The 19590-nt window shown below is 69.2% G+C and overlaps 2 protein-coding genes across 6 annotated transcripts in view; one reads left to right on the top strand and one right to left on the bottom strand.

The window, feature by feature from the left end:
- Nucleotides 1-372: 372 nt before the first annotated feature.
- Nucleotides 373-18024, top strand: ACD (ACD shelterin complex subunit and telomerase recruitment factor). 4 transcript variants are annotated; one of them, XM_075940617.1, is made up of 15 exons: nt 376-581; nt 1561-1656; nt 2203-2332; nt 4399-4514; nt 4774-4864; nt 9097-9176; nt 10278-10322; nt 10743-10777; nt 11621-11763; nt 12009-12078; nt 13033-13110; nt 13560-13658; nt 14224-14996; nt 15673-15749; nt 17537-18024. In XM_075940617.1, exons 1-15 carry the CDS (start codon nt 544-546, stop codon nt 17595-17597), a joined length of 1932 nt encoding a protein of 643 aa, XP_075796732.1. In that variant the 5' UTR covers nt 376-543; the 3' UTR covers nt 17598-18024. The 4 variants fall into 4 exon arrangements, with proteins under 4 accessions (XP_075796734.1, XP_075796732.1, XP_075796733.1 ...); XM_075940618.1 differs by having other exon boundaries at nt 383-581; nt 13563-13658; XM_075940619.1 differs by lacking the exon at nt 13033-13110 and having other exon boundaries at nt 373-581; nt 13563-13658.
- The window catches only part of CARMIL2 (capping protein regulator and myosin 1 linker 2), a 79358-nt gene continuing 77690 nt past the window's right edge, over nt 17923-19590 (bottom strand). For both annotated transcript variants that reach the window (XM_075940614.1, XM_075940615.1), the window contains one exon: nt 17923-19392. In XM_075940614.1, the coding sequence (XP_075796729.1) occupies nt 19223-19392 (170 nt within the window). In that variant the 3' untranslated portion in view covers nt 17923-19222. The remainder of the gene's footprint in view (nt 19393-19590) is intronic.

The raw sequence follows: 19590 nt of genomic DNA, 5'->3' as shown, positions 1-19590 counted from the left end.
GGAGAGCCCGGGCAATTCCCGCGCAGTGTACCGAGTTCGCCAGGCCGAGCGCTCCCGGCCGGCGCGGCTACCTGCCGAGACGCCCCTTCCCCCAGAGCAGCAGGGAGCGCTGGGAGGGGCGGCCAGGAGCCATGGGGCACCTTGGGTGTTTCTAGCCGTGGGGCCGGGCCCGGTGGGGGGTGGGGGATGGGGGAGGGCAGTGCCCTGGAGGGGGGCGGGGAATAAGCTCAAGTCTTTGCTGACACCAAGGCTGTGTCCAGACTGGCAAGTTCTTCCGCCCTGGCCCCAGCGGACTCGTGTGCGCGTGGGAACCGCGCCGGCTCCGTTCCCACGCAAAGCGCAGCTGGAGACGCAGGTCGGCTCCGCCCCCGCCAGGCCATCTTTCTGGGGGCGGCCCCGCGGCCGTTTCCTTCCTGGGTCACGGGCGGCTCCTCCCCAGCCGCAGCAGCCGCGGCGGGCAAAAGTTTCGTCGGGTTTGCCGCGGGCCATGCGCAGCGCCGCGCCCGGCCCCCGCGCCGCCAGTGAGCGGGGCTCGGCTCCGGGATGAGGGAGCAGGACCCGCCGCCCGGGCTGCCGGAAAGGTAAAAGGGGGGAGAGAAAGGGGGCCCCGCAGCCAGCCCGTCCCGGTCCTTGCGCGGGGCCCTCGCTGCCGGATCTTTGCAGCCAGCGAGGTGGGTAAGTGCCTGCCCCAGACCCAGGGCTCTGCCTAGCCCCTCAGAGCCCAGGCGGCCCGGCTTCCAGTCCGCCCCAGTGCCCCCTTCTCAGCTGCCCGCTGGTCCCGCGGCTGGGCCTGCCTTTGTCTGCTGCAAACACCCCGGCCGTGGCCCGTCTGCCTGTGGCTGCAAGTCTGGGGCACCCGGTATCTGGGCAAGCGGGTCTGGCCCGCGGGCGCCCTAAGAGGTCAGTGAACAGAAGGGCCGCACTGGCTCAGACCAAAGGTCCATGCAGCCCGGTGGCCACTGAGGCGCCGCCCGATTCCTCCCGCCTTTCCCTTTTCAAGGCGTTTGACACAGTCTCCGGGCGTGGCTGGAACAGCCTCTGCTCCCTGCCCCGCTGGAGCCTGCGTTGTGGGACTCAGAGGGACGGCGCCCTGCTTCCCGGCCCTCCTGCCCTAAGGAGCTCGCTTCTACGGCACACGCTGCCTGTGGTGCCCTTCCGCGGGCCTCCCCCTCGTGGGCCTGCGACAGGAACCCGGCTCTTCTCCAGCAGGGCCGGGAACAGGGGCCTTTCCCACAGCCAGCTCAGGGGGCAGGCTCATTGCAGGTGGTTATAGCTCTGTAGTCCCAGACGAGGGGGGCTGACACCTCTTAGTGGGACAACTTCTGCTGGGGGATGGGGGGAGGTTTGGAGCGTCACAGAGTTTTCTTCTGGCCTGGCGGAGGTGCCCTGAGTTGTGGGGTAAAGACCTGGCGGGGCAGATTGTTTCACCTACTGGCTCAGAGCTGGAGGCTGCTGTCCTGCTCCAGCTGCCTTCCCCACACCTGACGGAGCACTTCATAGCATCCCCTTTCCTCCATGAAGTACCCCTGGCCTTCCCGCTCTCTCTCCTGGCGCTTGCAGGCACGTCAGCGGTTTGAGTGTGTGCTACCTTCCGAGGGCCGCGATCTTCCAAGCAAAGAGCCCAGAGCGCAGCCCAGAGCAGGCAGGAATGCAGCGGTAAGGCCCTAGGTCCCACGCCAGGCCCTGGGAAAGGGGCTCCTGGCTTTGCATGCAGAACGCGTGCGCTCACGCCCGCGTCTCGGCCACTGCCGTGCTGCTCTGACGCCCCGCTGGCCCTCCTAGGCGCTCGCCCCTCGCCCTGCGGCCCGAGCAAGGAGGGTTTCCTACCCTCCCGTGCAGTCAGTCGCTGCAGGGCTCCTGGCCGCCACCACAAACCACAGCCCTGGAGCTGTCCAGCAGCTTGCTCTGCAGCTTTCCTTGCTCTAAGGACGGATGCTTTGGGGGAAGCCTGGGACTCTGGCTGCCCTTTGTGGTGGGTTCCGCTGTAGGCACTAGGGATGCAACCGGGCAGCCAGGGAAGGTTTGCTGGGGAGAGCTGCGTGGAGGGCCCTGCCCCAGGAAGGGAACTGATCCACCTTTCCTAAGAGGTGCTGAGCAGCTGCCTCCGGCTCCTGCTGGCCCATCCACTGCTCACAACATGCCGTGGTGTGGAAGCTGCAGACTTCCCTGTCTTCAGCCTGAGCCCTGCTCCTCCTCGCTTAGGGTGGAGGATGAAAGAAGGCAGCTGTCAGTCCCAAAAGTCTATGTCCTCCAGCCTTGGATTTTGAACCTCTTGATGAAATACAGACAATCGGACTCCAGAGAGACCCACGTGCCTGGGCATATCTTGAAAGTAAGTGCCTGGGACTTGTGCATCTGCTGCCTCTTCCCAGCGCCTTGGGCCTTTCCGCAGGGCGCCCCTCGCGCAGCTGCCCGCTGGCTGGAGGAGGGTGCGGTGCCGGGCTCGTCGCTGTATCAGCTAATTTAGGCCCCATCCTTGGAAGCGTCTGGCTGGGATCGTGTGTTCCAGGAGGCATCACTCTGCATTTATCAGCACGGAACGTCCTCTGCCCTTTTGTGGCCCAGTCTTGTGAGCTCAAAGCCATGTTGGCTCTGCCCCGGCAGATGCAGTTCATCTGCCTTACGATTCTCTTCACTGCAGCCAGCTCGCCTGGCGCTGAAGTGAAGCTAAGCAGCATGCGATTGCCGGGATCACAGCTGACGATTTCTCACAGCCAGCGTTCGCTCCCCTCCAGAGGTTGTGCGTGGAGGTGGATTTCGAGGCTGGGTTACAAGGCACAGTTAGTAGGTCCCCAGCTGTGCATTTGAGTCCTTCCAGAACTCGGGGGGTGCATCTGGCCCTGGTGTGGTGTTTGCTGTTTGTCCCAAAACCTCAGTCTGGAGCAGCTCCGCAGATTGGTCCCTGGTGCATGGGGGGAGGGTCTCCCCCACGCCCTCTGTAAGAACGTATTTAACTTCTCCGAAACGGTCTTGTTGCCCTTGAGAGCTACTCTGGCATCTTGACTGTCCGCTGGTTGCTGAACAGGCTCCCGGCCCCGATTTCCTGGGTTCTCGTGTCGTTTGCTCGCTGCTCTTTACATTCCTTTTTATTTTTACTTTTTTTCTTGCCTAGTTCTACTTTCAACTTGCTGGAGTATCTGCTCCTTGCTGTTTTCCTCTGTGTGATTTAACTTCCAGAGCTTTTGTGTGTTGTGATCTGCCTCTTTTAGTCTGTCATTTGGCCTTGGTGGCACTGGTTTTAGTGGGCTTGCTGTTTATATTTTGTGTGTTTCTTCTTTTGGTGTATACATTGAACTTGCCTCTTATGGTGTGTTTATACAGCCGGCATGCATTTCGCTGCTGTGGCTGTCTCTCTTTAATAGCCAGGTAACTAGCTTTCTTGTGTGCCTGTTGTTGCCTTTGCGAAGTTGTATGCTGCTGGGGTGGGTTTCGTGGCTGGCTGTCCCTCTGCACAGATGTTAAACTCCGTTCCTGGCGGTTGCAGGCACATCAGCGGTTTGAGTGTGCGCTGCCGTCCGCGGGCCGCGGTCTTCCAAGCGGAGAGCCCAGACTCACTTGTTACTGCTGAGAGGTGGTAATCTCAACATTGTGTGGGGGATGGAAAAATGGTTCCTTCCCAGCTTCAGCAAAGCTCCTTCCTCTGCCCAGGTTCCCAAAGTCTCTTCCTTTGCTGCTGCTAGTCACCTGCTCCCCCTTTCCATCCGTCCTGAGTTAGTTCCCTTCCACCTCCTGAGCGGGACCCCCGCCTCTCTTCGGCGCCCCCGGGCCCGTCTCCCTCTGCTGTTCATTTCAGGGGAGCGAATGAGCCCAGCGAGTCAAAGGCACTAATGTGATTCCGCCACTGTCCAATGGTAAACACGAGGCACAGCCGGGGCTTCAAGGAGGCGACCTGATCGGCCCAGGCAGCAGCAGCCAGTACGTTTGTTTTAGCCCTGGGGCTGCTCCCTGCAGGCAGGCCAGCCGGCTGGGGCTCGGATGACTTCTCTGGCTTCTAGGGAGCCCACGAGGGAGTGGAGGGCACAACAGCCCCCCCTTCACTTCTGGGACCGCCCTGCGGCTGAGTTTCCGACACTGCAGAGTCCTAGCGCTGTCCCTCGGCGGGATCAGGCCTCTGTGTCCAGGCTGAGCCGGGCTGCCGGCCCCGAGCGTTCGCTGGCCCTCTGACACATGCAGGGAACGTGGTAGCTGCGAGTCCCCGGTGTCCTGCGCCACGGTGAAGATCGCCGCTTGGCTGCGTGCGTGCTCCTCTGGCTTGGACGTGCTGCCTTCCCGGGGAGTGATTGTGGAGGGGGTCCTGGCGGCTGCGGCGTCCCCAGACCCTCCTGCTGGGCGAGGCGCCGACACTGACAGACTGGGAGAGTCTGGCTCAGGGTTGCTATCTCCCCGATCTCTTGATAGGTTGTGAGCGACCTGAAGGCCACCGACCCAGCCCCTGCCGCCGTGCTGTGGATCTCAGACGGGTCCTACTACGTCCGGGCGGTCGTGTCCCCGGAAGCCGTGCGCATGGCGGACTGGTGGGTTTTGCCGGGTCTCTCGCCCCTGGCCACTGCGCAGGGCTAACGGCAGCGGGGGCGCCTGGGAAGCCCAGGTGCTGCTGTCCCAGCACAAGGCCTGGAAGTGGGGTGCTGCCTTTCCAAATACCCCAGACCTCAGCCAAAGCAGAACGGAATCGTTAAAGGTCCAGTGGCCCTGGCAGGCGTCGGCGTTTGGCCGTTTTGCACACGGGAGGCCGTTGGTTGCTCACATGCCTCTCTGGCTGCTCCCTCTTCCCAGTGCTCAGCTGCAGACCGGCTTCTCCAGCATCCTCGGCAGGATCATCATCTTGCAGAAGTACACGGTGTGCTTCCAGGAGGAGACCCAAGCGGTAAGGCTCCGGCAATGGGGGGCCGTGCTCCTGGGCTGGCCTCTGGGCAGCCTTGTGCCTTGGGGGGACGCGCTGGCCCGGAGGGGGAGAAGGCTCAGGATGGGGGAGGGGTGAGAAGAGACTCGAGCTAGCTGGGCTCGCGCCGGGAAAGGGAAGGAACGTGAGCCCCCCGCACGACCAAGGCGTGTTCCCTTGGCTCCGGTGGCGCGGGCGTAAGCTGGCTCGGCGCGGCTGACTGAGCTGTACTCAGCTGGGGCTTTGCCTGGGAGCGCGGAACTAGCACAAGGGCCTTCCCGGGAGGACTCTCTGCGGCGCGGCGCCCATCTGCGCCGGCAGCCCCCGCGCCCCGGGCGGGTCCCGGCCGGCGGAGGGCCCCGGGCGGGTCCCGGCCGGCGGAGGGCCCCGGGCGGGTCCCGGCCGGCGGAGGGCCCCGGGCGGGTCCCGGCCGGCGGAGGGCCCCGGGCGGGTCCCGGCCGGCGGAGGGCCCCGGGGGGGTCCCGCTCACCGTTCGCTGTGCGGCTGGAGCTGGGAGCCAGCTGCCCTGTAGCTCGTGCGGAGAGGCTCCTGGTCCCAGGTTCGGTTCTGCTGGCCGGCGTTACGTGGGCACCTCAGCCGGGGGGGGTCCTCTCACGGTTCCTAGCTAGACCGCGCCCGGGGAAGCCTGCCAGGGAATACAGCCTCCTCGCTTGGGCCTGCACTCCTGCTGTCCCTCTGGCTCTGCCTGTCGGCCGGGGCTCGTCTCACGTGGTGCCTCCAGGCCACCCGCCCCTGCGTGGTGTGGGTGGGGCCTGGGCCCAGGCTGCTGCCCAGAGGTTGGGTTCAGCCCCATGGGCCGGCCAGTCGTCGACCCCCCACCGCCATGTCCGTTGAGGTCCCGGGGAAGCAGGGGGGCGTGGGACATTGTGCGGGGCGGGGGCAGGAGCCCCGGTGCCCACCGTGCTGGGTGGCGGTAGCAGCCTCCTAACGCAGAGCGCTGTGCGGGCGCCAGGGTGGAGAGCCCGGGGGAGGGGCAGGGGGCATGGCTCTTGGCTGCTGCTCTCCAACTGCCCAGCCCCCGAACCTTGCCCCCCGGCCTCCATGCACAGCTCCTGTGGGGCCAGCACCCCCACGGCTCCGACACTCGGCGTGAAATGGCGGCAGCCATGAAACATGGCTTGGAAATGGACCAGAAACTTGGGCCTAATGATGGATGGGCCTGGGCCTGGGGGGATGGGCGGGCGTGGGATTGAGGGGAGCGTGGGGGAGGGGCGAGCCACGGGTGCCGTGGGTGGGATTGGGGGGAGCTGGCATGTGGGGTACAGACAGGTGGTGGCTGGTACATGGGAAATTGAGGGGCCAGCTTGCAGGGGATTGGCAGGGTTGGGGGGAGCTGGGATTTGAAAGATTGGGGGGCTGGCATGTGGTGGAGATTTGGGGGATGGGCACATGGGGGATTGAGGGGGTCACCTTGTGGGGAAAGTTCAGTGGTGGGGGCTGCGAAGCGGGGGCACTGAGGGGGCTGGCATGTGAGGGGAGCGGGGAGCAGGCATGTGGCGGGGGGACCTGACAGGTGGGGAGATGGGGGAGGGGACAGGCACATGGGGAGGGTCAGCAGGTACTGGGGGTGGAGGGCTGGCGTGTGGGGGGGCTTCTAGCCCCTCCTGCCCATCCCTGCTGCCTGCCCACCCCGCCCAGCCTGGGGGGGGCGGTGCTGACAGGGGGGACAGGCCGTTGTGTGAGGGGAGGGAGGATTTGGGGGGCTGGTGTGGGGGGTGGCAGATTTGGGAGGGGACCAGGTTAGCTGGGAGGGGTTAACTCTCTGGAGGGGTCTGGCTCCAAGCTGCCCACACACCCCAGGCCTGGCTTGGGGGGTGTCCGGACAGGGTCCCGTGAAGCAGGGGGGCCGGGCTTGGGCCGGGTTTGGGGAAGCGGGTGCAGCAGCGGGAGGGAGCAGGCGCCATTAGGGCTGAGTTGGGCCAACCACCCCCCATGCCACCTTCCTCCCCCCCCATGGGGCTGCCCAGCTCCTGCCCCTCCCCCGCTTACAGCCCTAGAGCTTTCCCAGAAGCCTTTGCAGCCGCCCAGGAGCTTCTAGCCCCTCCCGCCCACCCATCCCTGCTGCCTGCCCACCCCGCCCAGCCTGGGGGGGGGCGGTGCTGAGAGCCTGGGTGGGCGGTGCTGACAGGGGACAGGCCGTTGGGGGGGCAGTGCTGAGAGCCTGGGTGGGCGGTGCTGACAGGGGACAGGCCGTTGGGGGGGCAGTGCTGAGAGCCTGGGGGAGGTGGTGCTGAGGGGAGGGGACAGGCCATTGGGGGGGGGTGCTGAGGGGCTGTGAGGGGGGCTGGTGCTGAGGGGCTGTGAGGGGGGCTGGTGCTGAGGGGCTGTGAGGGGGGACAGGCCGTTGGGGGGCAGTGCTGAGGGGAGGGGAGGGGACAGGCATGAGGGGGGTGGTGCTGAGGGGCCGTGAGGGGGGCTGGTGCTGAGGGGCTGTGAGGGGGGGACAGGCCGTTGGGGGGGCAGTGCTGAGGGGAGGGGACAGGCATGAGGGGGGTGGTGCTGAGGGGCTGTGAGGGAGGGACAGGCCGTTGGGGGGGCAGTGCTGAGGGGAGGGGAGGGGACAGGCATGAGGGGGGTGGTGCTGAGGGGCTGTGAGGGAGGGACAGGCCGTTGGGGGGGCAGTGCTGAGGGGAGGGGAGGGGACAGGCATGAGGGGGGTGGTGCTGAGGGGCTGTGAGGGGGGGACAGGCCGTTGGGGGGGCAGTGCTGAGGGGAGGGGAGGGGACAGGCATGAGGGGGGTGGTGCTGAGGGGCTGTGAGGGGGGGACAGGCCGTTGGGGGGGCAGTGCTGAGGGGAGGGGAGGGGACAGGCATGAGGGGGGTGGTGCTGAGGGGCTGTGAGGGGGGGACAGGCCGTTGGGGGGGCAGTGCTGAGGGGAGGGGAGGGGACAGGCATGAGGGGGTGGTGCTGAGGGGCTGTGAGGGGGGGGACAGGCCATTGGGGGGCAGTGCTGAGGGGAGGGGAGGGGACAGGCATGAGGGGGGTGGTGCTGAGGGGCCGTGAGGGGGGCTGGTGCTGAGGGGCTGTGGTGGGGGGGACAGGCCATTGGGGGGCAGTGCTGAGGGGAGGGGAGGGGACAGGCATGAGGGGGGTGGTGCTGAGGGGCTGTGAGGGGGGGACAGGCCGTTGGGAGGGCAGTGCTGAGGGGAGGGGAGGGGACAGGCATAAGGGGGGTGGTGCTGAGGGGCTGTGAGGGGGGGACAGGCCGTTGGGGGGGCAGTGCTGAGGGGAGGGGAGCGGACAGGCATGAGGGGGGTGGTGCTGAGGGGCTGTGAGGGAGGGACAGGCCGTTGGGGGGGCAGTGCTGAGGGGAGGGGACAGGCATGAGGGGGGTGGTGCTGAAGGGGGGGGACAGGCCATTGGGGGAGTGGTTCGGAGGGGCTGGTGCTGAGGTGGGGGGGCTGTGAGGAGGGGCTGGTGCTGAGGTGGGGGGCAGGCTGTTGGGGGGGGCCGCGAGGGGGGCGGTGCTGAGGTGGGGGGGCAGGCTGTTGGGGAGGCCGCGAGGGGGGCGGTGCTGAGGTGGGGGGGCAGGCTGTTGGGGAGGCCGCGAGGGGGGCGGTGCTGAGGTGGGGGGGCAGGCTGTTGGGGAGGCCGTGAGGGGGGGCTGGTGCTGAGGTGGGGGGGGCAGGCCGTTGGGGGGGCCGTGAGGGGGGCTGGTGCTGAGGTGGGGGGGCAGGCCGTTGGGGGGGCCGTGAGGGGGGCTGGTGCTGAGGTGGGGGGGCAGGCCGTTGGGGGGGCCGTGAGGGGGGCTGGTGCTGAGGTGGGGGGGCAGGCTGTTGGGGGGGCCGTGAGGGGGGCTGGTGCTGAGGTGGGGGGGCAGGCTGTTGGGGCCGTGAGGGGGGCTGGTGCTGAGGTCGGGGGGCAGGCCGTTGGGGGGCCGTGAGGGGGGCTGGTGCTGAGGTCGGGGGGCAGGCTGTTGGGGGGGCCGTGAGGGGGGCTGGTGCTGAGGTGGGGGGGCAGGCTGTTGGGGCCGTGAGGGGGAGCTGGTGCTGAGGTGGGGGGCAGGCCGTTGGGGGGGCGGTGCTGAGGGGCCGTGAGGGGGGGCAGGCCATTGGGCGAGAGGCCCCCTTCTCCCTCCAGCCTGCAGCTCACTAGCTGACGGGCTCCTCTCCCGCTGCGGTGCCCAGGGCGGTGGGGCCGATGGGCTCGGGGTGGCCTGGCTGCCCCCCCCGCCTGACGGCCTGCCTGCCCCCAGGAGGCGTGCGAGTTCTTCCTGGCCGTCCATCGCTTCGTGGTGCTGCCCCTGCAGAGGCAGAAGATGGAGTCTCTGAACTGGTAAGAGCCGAGTGGGACGCGGAGCCCGCTCGCTCAGGCCTGGCCGAGGGGCGGCGAAGGGGCGCGGACGCCTGGCTGTGCACAGGGATGGCCCGTCTTGTACCCTCCAACTTACCCCTCACTGGAGCTTGTGGGGGCAGCAGCGGCTGGATCCCCCCGCCTGAGAGGGCAGCCCGGGGGCTGTGACGCTCCTGGTGCCCTGGGGGGAGAGCTGTGGTGTGCACCCGCCCGGGGGAAGCCGCTGTGCCTCTATCTAAGCCATTGGCTCCCTCCCCCCACCGCAGGGGACAGTGGGGAGGGGCAGCCCATCCGCGGGGTTGCCCGGGGAGGGGTTTGTGCGCCTTGCTATGGCTTTGGGAGGAGTCACTCCGCTGCCTCCTCGGCTAAGCCAGCTAGGAGCTGAGGTGGGGGGCAGGCCGTTGGGGGGGCCGTTGGAGCACTTGAAGCAGAGCGGGACAGAAAGCCGGAGTCTTGGGCTCGCCTGCACAGCAGGGCCCGACCCCCGCCAGCCGCGCCGCTGGAGCTACGCCGGTCGTGTGGCTGCCGGGGAAATCGCTTAACTCGGCTTCTGGCGCTGCCCATGCCACTGGACGTGGAAGGGAGAGCCCTCCCCCCGACCTCCCGCCCTCGTGAGATGGGATCAGCTGCAGGCGTAACTGGGAGCCGCTCGTTAGCCAGCGGCTGCAGATTACACGCCCTGCTCCAATGGGCACGGGTCCCCCCCCTTCTGAGCGCGCCGTGGAGCTTGTAAAGGCTGCAAGGAGGCCTCGCTCCCTCACGTCTCCAGGCGAAATGGCCCCGCTGTGCTACCCCTCCCAGACCTGCAAACCCACGCTGGGGTGTCTGGCCCCGACCTCCTCCCGGGTCGATGGCGCATGGTCACTGGGCTTTCACTAGACCCCTTGTGTGCCCTGTGCCTCCCGGGGGCTCTGGAGTCCTACGTGTCCCCCCGGCGTGGATCACATCACCCCTGTGGGGCTCCCTGCGAGGGGCCGGCCTGCCAGAGGGAGGGTGCGTGTGCTGCCGCCTGTCCCTGTGTGCGGCTGGGGAGGCAGGGCAGGGCTCCAGGCTGGGCCGGTAACCAGGGCGCTCTCGTTCCAGCAATCAGGAGCCCTCGATCCTGCAGAAGATCAAGGAGCTGTGGCAGTGAGTACATGGCCCGTTACTGCGGGGTTGGCGCTAGGCCAGGACGGACAGTGACGGGGGCAGGCCACTCGGCGCCCGTCTACAGGCCTCCTGCGCTGGTGGCGGGCTGCCACGGAGCGTGGCCGGAGCTACCCAGGGAGAGCTGCTCTCTGGGCGGGTGGGAGCCCCCCCTGCAGGCCCCGTAGCATCGTGAGCAAGGCTGGGAGTGTTGGGCCATGGCCTGGTCCCTGCCAGCCGCCCCGGGCTGCACTGCAGGCATCGGCCCCAGCGAGGCAGGCCTACGGCGAGCCCAGGCATGCAAGGGGGGGCCGGGGCTTAGGGCACCCCTGGCTCAGTCCGAGCTCTGAAAGGCCTGGCGGGTGCTGGGCATGGAGGCTGCCTGGAGCCTGACCCGGGATCTGCCGCCTTTGATTGTTGCAGGAGAGGCCTCACCCTGAAGACCGTTTCCTCCTCAGGTACGGCGGGCGCGGAGGCCAGGGAGCGCGGGGGACGTGGGGTTTCTGCCCCACCTGAAAGGTGTTGGTGGGGCTCCCTTCTCGGGGCGCCCGGTCCCGCCCGCTGACTCGCAAGGAGCTGGCTGCTGCCGAGGCCCAGTGTGCTGGGGGCAGGGCTGACGCCAGGGCTCCGGGGCCGTGGCCCAGGTGGGAGCTGCAGCCAGAGCAGCTCTCTGGGCCTGGGAGGAGCGTCTGGGCGTTCAGCCTCAGGCCGGCCTGGCACGTGGCTGCTTTGCAGCCCTGGCTTCCGGGGAGGCGCTTCCCTGCCGTCAGCTTGGAGAATTGGAGCCCCCGACCCGTGTAGCACGTGGCGCTGGGTCCGTGCCGGTGACGGGCTTGATTGGCAGCCCCAGGTCTGGTGTCAGGGCCAAGCGTGGCTAGTGCCCCTTCTGCCTCACTCCTGTGCCGTGCCAGTGCCCCAAGTCCTGCTGGGCTGCCTGCCGAGCCAGCCCCTTGCCCCCGCCACAGGCGGCAGGGGGGCCGTGGGCGGCTGTGCGGTGGGCACCCCCGCCTGGTTCCTGCTGTTCCAGTCCTGGGCTTTTGTGCCTGAGGGAACCCAGCTGAGGGCTAGGAGCAGCGTCCAGCCAAACTCCTTCTGCCTTCCCCGGTGCCCCTGAGTGCTCCCTGCGCCTGCAGGCGGCTGCGTTCCATGGCAGCTGGTCCCGGAGCGGCCCGTGCTTGGCAAGTGCTCTGGCTGCCCTGCGGGAGCAGGAGACCAGGCGTTGCTGGGGCAGAGGGGCAGTAGCAAGAGCAGCAGCTCTCCGGGCTCTGGTTGTGGCCATGGGTGCGTCTGTCCCGCTGCAGGCGCGTCGGTGTCTCAGCTGATGCTGGACATGGGGCAGCACCGGCTGGCGAGTCTGAAGCAGAATGTGGAAGAGTGCCTGGACGCGCTGGACCTGGGGGAGGTACCAGCCACCAAGTGGGAGGCGGCGCGCAAGCGAGAGCAGGTCAGTGCCGGCTGGGTGGTAGGGCGAGGGGCTCCGGGCGGAAGAGAGGCGAATCCTTCGACGGGGAGGGCCGGGGCGTCGGGGGAGGGAGCGCGGCGGCTCTCGCTGGGGCAGGCCGGAGCAGCACTGGGCTGGCTGCCCAGAGCTCCTGGCCAGAGACTTGCTGCGGGAGCCGGGCAGGGTCGTGTGCGCGCTGCCTGGCCGTGCGGCCCCCCCCCCGGAGCGACCAACCGATCTCGTTTCAGATGAGTGCGGCCGTCTTCACGGTGCCAGCCCGCTTGCTGGTGATCCGCCCAGAGGAGCAGGCGACTGGCGGTGGGTGCCACGGCGGTTCCTGGGGGCTGTGCGAACCCTGGGCAGTGCCTGGCGGGCACAGGGCCCCTGCGGGTGTGCAGGCTCCCCGGCCTGTCCTGCGGGAGGGTGCCAGAGCTCAGGGAGACTCCTTCTGCCTGATGCTTCCCCAGGAGCCGCCTGAGCCGCGAGGCGGCTGTTTGCACCGTGTGTCCGTGCATCGGACAGGGGTGGATCCATGGGCACAGGCTGGCGGCTGCACTCCGGGCCCCAGCTGGCCCTCCCCACAGGCAGCCAGAACCCGATGCTGCCTCTAGCCAGGGTTGGCAGGCCTTGTCCAGGGCCCCAAGTAACTTACCGTTCTTCCAGGCCGGGGGGGGAGGCTGCAATAGGACAGTGGCTGGAAGAAAGCTCAGTGTGGCAGGGGGCTCTGGAGTGTTGGGGGGGTGCAGGAGTCAGGGTGGAGGTAGGTGTAGGGAGGCTCAGGCCTGGGGTTGCAGATGTGTTGGGCGGACGGGGAGCTCGGGGCTGGAGGAGGGTGCGTGTTGGGCAGGCGGGGAGCTCGGGGCTGGAGGAGGGTGCGTGTTGCGGGAGGGGCTCGGGGCTGGAGGAGGGTGCGTGTTGCGGGAGGGGCTCGGGGCTGGAGGAGGGTGCGTGTTGCGGGAGGGGCTCGGGGCTGGAGGAGGGTGCGTGTTGGCCAGGCAGGGAGCTCGGGGCTGGAGGAGGGTGCGTGTTGCGGGAGGGGCTCGGGGCTGGAGGAGGGTGCGTGTTGCGGGAGGGGCTCGGGGCTGGAGGAGGGTGCGTGTTGCGGGAGGGGCTCGGGGCTGGAGGAGGGTGCGTGTTGCGGGAGGGGCTCGGGGCTGGAGGAGGGTGCGTGTTGGGGGGCTCAGGGCTGAGCGTTGGGGGGAGCTCGGGGCTGGGGGAGTGGCTGAGCCAGCGAGAGGCACCCAAGGGGTGACAAGGCACCGTTCCCTGTAGGAGCTCCTCACACCGCCCCCAGGAGCAGCCGCCGGGACAGTGGCCTGGATGCCCCTAGCATGGCCTCCTACCTCAGCGGTGAGCAGAGCCTGAGCCCCCCCGGCCGCTGTGTCCTGGAGCCCCTGGGGGGTCGCTCAGAGGGGCTATTGCAGCCTGGGGTTGGGCACGGGGGGGCTGCTCCCGTCCCCAGAGCGCCCCGTGTCCGAGGGAGCCAGCAGTGCCTGGCAGTGGTGAACCGGTCCTGTGGCCTGCACGGAGCCTCCAGTCCCACCGGCGCCTGGGGGCGCTCTCCTCCGGGTGCGGCTGGGTTTGGCTGGCCCTGAGTGGCCGTGGGGCCACTAAAGCAGCGCTGGGCCCCGAGCAGGAGTGTCGGGCAAAGCTCCGCCCTGCTGCCCAGTCCCTGCAGGGCTCGCTGCTCCGGGAGGGGCGCACAGTCTCTGCAAGGCGGGTGGGTCGCTGCTCCTTGCTGGGGCCGGGAGCCTGCCCTGTGGCCTGCCTGGCTGCAGCCTAATCCCTCTGGCGTCCAGCAGACCCTGGAGCCACGTCCCGAAGTTTGGATGCGTCCCCGGATAACCCCTGGGACGCGCTGCAGTCTGTGTCCGTGACCGTGACCTCCTCCTTGGAAGGTGAGCGCCTGCGCTGCACGTGGCAAGCGTCTCCGTCCTGCACGCCCGGAGCTTGCACCTGCGGGAGCTGCAGGATGCAGACAGGAAAAGCTGCACACCCGTGAAATTGCACACGCACTCGTGCGCACACGGCTGTTAACACGTGGCCTATGTTGTGTCCTGGGATGGGGGTGGGGGCAGCTTCTGGCGGATGCAGCCTGGAGAACTGCTTGTGTGGGGCTTGGGACGGCGTGCCTGTGTGCCAGCCCGGGGGGCCCATCCGTGGCTGATTGCCCACGGATCCCCGAGCCCAGGGCCCCGTTGTGCTAGGGCCGTACAGAAACGGGGGCACCGGGCGAGCCCGTTGCAAGGCCTGGGCGGGGCGGGCTCAGAAGCCAGGGACAGTGGCCCTGCAGGGTGGGGGAGGCAGCCTAGGCTGGGGACATTGGATCTGAGAGTTGCTGTGGCCAGCTGCTCTCGGGGCCCTGCCTGGTTCCCCTGTGGCACTGTCGTTCCCTGGGCCCTGCCTGGGCTGCCGTCTCCTCCGCTCCTCCCCGGGGAAAGCTGCTTTCTTCTCTCGTGGCAGAGAAATCCATTGCCCCGCCCGGCACGCCTGAGACCCAGCCGGCCAGGTCCACGGAGGAGGCAGCCGTGGCACAGCCTGACAGCAACACCCCCGACTTCTTGGAGCCATGCGGCCAGGATTCTCCGTGTGAGGCATCGCAGGGTGACCCAGCCGGGCTGGGGTCCCCATCGCTGCTGTCCTCCAGCAGCTCGTGTCCCCCAGGGCCTGCCCTGTTCCAGGGGGCACCCGATGTGGACAAGCCTGACACCAGCCTGGACATCCCCTGTGGCCAGCTGCCGCGGGTTTTGCAAAGCAGCCTGTGCCCCCTCTCTCCTGCCCTTCCCAGTGTGGGCGGCAGCGGAGGCCACACGGCGCCCCCTGCGAGCGGGCAGGCCTCCCCCCCGGCGGCGGGGACCGGCTGTGGGCTGGGTAGCAGAGCGGGGGGAAGGGACCTGTCCCCGAGCAGGAAGCCCCTGGGCACGAAGAGAAAGCTGCTGCTGGAAGACAAGAAGGCTCGTGATGGAAGGTCACCCAGCCCAGGCAAAGCCCCTGAGCCCACCCAGGGGGACCCTCCCGCTGCAGACGGGCCCGCGGGTGCCGGGTGCTGCCCGGGCAGGGGGGCTGTGGACCAGCACCCGGGCATGGCGCTGCCCAGCGTTCACAGAGCCAAGAGGAGCAGGCTGGAGTGGGCCAGGCCAGCTGGGGAGCCGGAGCCACCAGGGAGGGGGAAGGAGACGGCATCGGCCAGGAGCGTGGGTGTGTCGGGTCCAGGCCGGCCCCGTGCCCAGCAGCAGGTAACTCGTAGCTTCGTGTCCCACCCTGCAGCCCTGCCAGCCTCCCTCTCTGGCCCTCAGCCCTCCGCTGCCAGCCGGGGCTGCCTCTGCCATGTGCTGCCCAATGGCGCCAGCCGCCCCAGCCCTGGGGTCAGCAGGAGGGGCCTGTGGGGGGAGGGGGGGGGGGCTGAAGCCGCTACTCTGCAGGGGGCAAACCCCAGCCCTCTCTGATGGGCTCCCCGGGAGGGGCTGGGTCTAACCGGCTCGCGGGGTCACTGGCACACGCTTCCTGGAGGCAGCCGCTTGCGGCCGGAGACCTGCTTCTGCCGCAGGGCCAGGCCGAGCACTCGGGAACCCGGCTCCTGCCCGCTGGCTCGCCCTGCCATGGGGCACGCAGGGCCAGGCCGAGCACTCGGGAACCCGGCTCCTGCCCGCTGGCTCGCCCTGCCATGGGGCACGCAGGGCCAGGCCGAGCACTCGGGAACCCGGCTCCTGCCCGCTGGCTCGCCCTGCCATGGGGCACGCAGGGCCAGGCCGAGCACTCGGGAACCCGGCTCCTGCCCGCTGGCTCGCCCTGCCATGGGGCACGCAGGGCCAGGCCGAGCACTCGGGAACCCGGCTCCTGCCCGCTGGCTCGCCCTGCCATGGGGCACGCAGGGCCACGCCCAGGGGACTGAGCCGCGTCCCCTCCCTGCAGTACGTGAAGCCGAGCCCGTTGCAGTACACCTACGAGGGGCCCCCGCCAGACCTCTGCGCCCGCGTGGGATCCACCAGGTCAGTGCGGGGCCCTACCTCGCTTGGAACCAGCAGGGGGCGGCGCGCTACCCTGCCCCCAGACGTCACTCCCGGCCCCCCTCCCTCGGGCCGCTGTCAGGGAGGGGAGACACGGGCCTGCCGACCCGCCCTACGGGGCTGGCTGGGGAGGGGCGGTGGGCACAGTGGGGGTAGCACAGCGGGGGGCAGAACAGGGAGCTCCCCCACCTGCCTTCTGGGAAACTGGTCCCATTCCACTGGCTCCTTGTTGCACTGCCCCATTGCGCCGGGTGCTGCCTTCCCTGCCCCCACCCGACATGCTGGCACTGCCCTCGCCCCTCCTGGACACGCTGGCACTGCCCCGTTCCCTTCCCCGTCCTCCTCGCCCACTGGTGCCCCCCGCCCCCCCCCCCCCCCACTGGGACGCACTGGCACTGCCCCGTTCCCTTCCCCGTCCTCCTCGCCCACTGGCGCCCCCCCCCCGTCCGGGATGCACTGGCACTGCCCCATTCCCTTCCCCGTCCTCCTTGCCCACTGGTGCCCCCCCCACTGGGACGCACTGGCACTGCCCCATTCCCTTCCCCGTCCTCCTTGCCCACTGGCGCCCCCCGCCCCCCCCCCCACTGGGACGCACTGGCACTGCCCCATTCCCTTCCCCGTCCTCCTCGCCCACTGGTGCCCCCCGCCCCCCCCCCACTGGCACGCACTGGCACTGCCCCATTCCCTTCCCCGTCCTCCTTGCCCACTGGCGCCCCCCCCCCCCCCCACTGGGACGCACTGGCACTGCCCCATTCCCTTCCCCGTCCTCCTCGACCACTGGCGCCCCCCCCCCCCACTGGGACGCACTGGCACTGCCCCATTCCCTTCCCCGTCCTCCTCGCCCACTGGCGCCCCCCCCGCGCCCCCCACTGGGATGCACTGGCACTGCCCCATTCCTTTCCCTGTCCTCCTCGCCCACTGGCGCGCCCCCCCCTCACTGGGATGCACTGGCACTGCCCCATTCCTTTCCCCGTCCTCGCCCACTGCCCCCCCCCGACTGGGATGCACTGGCACTGCCCCATTCCCTTCCCCGTCCTCCTCGCCCACTGCCCCCCCCCCACCGTGATGCACTGGCACTGCCCCGTTCCCTTCGCCGTCCTCCTCGCCCACTGGCGCCCCCCGCCCCCCCCCACCGTGATGCACTGGCACTGCCCCGTTCCCTTCCCCGTCCTCCTCGCCCACTGGCGCCCCCACCCCCCCACACTGTGATGCACTGGCACTGCCCCGTTCCCTTCGCCGTCCTCCTCGCCCACTGGCGCCCCCCGCCCCCCCCACCGTGATGCACTGGCACTGCCCCGTTCCCTTCCCCGTCCTCCTCGCCCACTGGCGCCCCCCCCCCCCCCACACTGGGATGCACTGGCACTGCCCCGTTCCCTTCCCCGTCCTCCTCGCCCACTAGCGCCCCCCGCCCCCCCCCCCACACTGGGATGCACTGGCACTGCCCCGTTCCCTTCCCCGTCCTCCTCGCCCACTAGCGCCCCCCGCCCCCCCCCCACACTGGGATGCACTGGCACTGCCCCATTCCTTTCCCCGTCCTCCTCGCCCACTGGCGCCCCCCCCCTCACTGGGATGCACTGGCACTGCCCCATTCCCTTCCCCATCCTCGCCCACTGGCGCCCCCCCGCCCCCCCCACTGGGATGCACTGGCACTGCCCCGTTCCCTTCTCGCCCCCCCGCCCATTGTCTCCTCCACCCCCGGCCACGCTGGCACTGCCCCGTGCCCTACGGCGGCTGCCCCCTCTCACCCCACCCGTTGTGTTGCGTTGCAGGATCTCGAAGGCCATGCGGCGCTGGGCCTGCTGGGTGATCACCAGAGCGGAGCAGCCCTGAGCCGCGGCGGGGGGAGCTGCTGCCCGTTCGGTTGCTGCATGGCCCAGGGAAGGGCACCGAGGCCGGACTTGTTGGGGGCAAAAGGAGCAAATGGCCATTGGCCCGTTACCCGAGAGCCGCCACCAGCCCCGCCCCTGGGAACAGCGCGTGGGCGGGGCCACCCCAGGACTGACGCCCCGGCGGGGAGGGGCAGCCGCGGCCTGTGCTCCGGGGCACGTGCTGGGCTGTTCCCTCTCCCCTGGCCAGCCCCTTCTGCTCCGTCTGCCACGGGGCAGGGGCCCGGTTCCCAGCCCCCCTCCCGCCCAGTGCACCACAGAGTCACAGCAGCAGTTTGCTCTTTTAATGCTCAGTTTGCCTGGCTCCCTGGCTCCCGAACCGGCCCAGGCGCTACAGGGCGGAGAGGCAGAATAAAATGTCTATTTCAGTACCCAGCCCTGAGAGCAACCGTACCCCCCCCCCGCCTGCTCAGGGGCCCCTGCCTGAGTGCTGCGTGGGGCAGGCTGTGCTGCGTGGGGCGGGGGAGGGCTGCGTGTTAACCAGCAGCGTCAGGCTGTGCGGGTGCCGGCACAGTGGTCCCCAAAGCGTGGGCCAGCACCCACTGGGGCCCAGCTCCCACCCCCTAAGCTGTGCTTCAAGAGGCAGCTGCCCCAGCTGGGGGTGTTTGCAGGCTGCTGCCTTCAGGACCCTGGTCTCTGAGCTTCAGGGGCAAAAATGGGCACGCTGCTGGCACAGCCTGGCGGAGCCCTGGGCACGGGGAGCAGCGGAGGGGGTGTCGGATTAGTTCCCGGTGACGCCTTTGCACAGACCTGGGCTACCCCTTTCCCAGCCTGCCCCGCGTCGCTCTGTCCCACAGCTGCCCCGACTCCAGGCCGCGCAGGAGAAACAGCCCAGCTCCCACGGGGCCTGGCCACGTTTTCAGCCAGCCACTGAGCAGCGGGGTGGAGAGGGGGAGGGGTGTGCAGGGCAGGTAGCTTGCCATGGGGCACCACCACCATGCGGGTGAGGGGCCAGCCTGTTGTGGAGCAGTGCCCCTGTGCGGCGGGGGCACAGGCAGCCTGCCGTGGAACAGCACCACGGGAGAGGGAGCTAGCTAGCGCAGGGCCACTGCACGTGGGGGGATAGGGGGCAACTTGCTACAGAGCAGTGCCGCCACGCAGGGGGAGGGGAAGTTTGTTCTGTGGGGGGGTGCGAAGTGTGCAGGTGAGCCGTGCTACGTGGGGGGGGGGGGTGCCTCCCTTCCCGCCCACGTGGCTTTAGGAACTCAGGGTGAAAGCCGTCTGGCAGGCGGCACCTGGAGCCCTGCTGGCGGCCCTGGGCTCACAGGGGGGGAAGGCCTGTTCTGGCCCCCAGCAGAGGCAGGTGCCCGGTTCAGAGCAGGTGTGGACTTGGGGGGCCTCCCCCTGCCTGGCGCAGCCTGGGGGCTCTGGCTGGCCGATCCGCAGCAGGCCCTGCATGTGTAGTAGCCCCAGACGGCCCACGGCGCCGGGGTCCCGCACTCGGTTTAGCTGGGCGCCCAGCGGGCGTGGTGTGAAAATAGCCGGGATGTCAAGGTCCGCTCTGCCCCCGTGCAGCCCTGGCTCCTCTCGCGCTGGCCGCAGGGTTTGCTTGGACACGCTGCAGCCCCACTAAGTCGTTGGCCCTGGGGGGGCGCCTGTCTTTGGTGTCTGGCTGTTCTGTGTGTTCTCCGCCTGTTGTTCCAGGCTGGGTGGCTGCTCCCCGTCCCCTTCACCCGCTGGCTGGAGCTGGGGCTCTGCGGCTGGGGCTGTCGCCCGCGGCTCATCCTGTGGCCACGTGTCTGGGGAAGGGGCCAAACCGTGGGGTTAGTGAGGGTCAACAGTCGTACCACGGCCAGAGCAGCCGTGCAGGGCCGGGCCTGACCCTGGCTGCGGTAGCTCTGTGCCCCTTCGGGCCCCATCTGCCCCCTTACACTGGGGGGGCCACTCCGGCCTGCCGCCACCCTCGCCCAGGGCAGGGACGGGTTGGGCTGGAGGAG

The sequence above is a fragment of the Pelodiscus sinensis genome, chromosome 12 (assembly GCF_049634645.1).
Source record: "Pelodiscus sinensis isolate JC-2024 chromosome 12, ASM4963464v1, whole genome shotgun sequence".
Classification (NCBI taxonomy): Eukaryota; Metazoa; Chordata; order Testudines; family Trionychidae; genus Pelodiscus; species Pelodiscus sinensis.
This window is presented reverse-complemented; position numbering and strand designations above follow the sequence as displayed.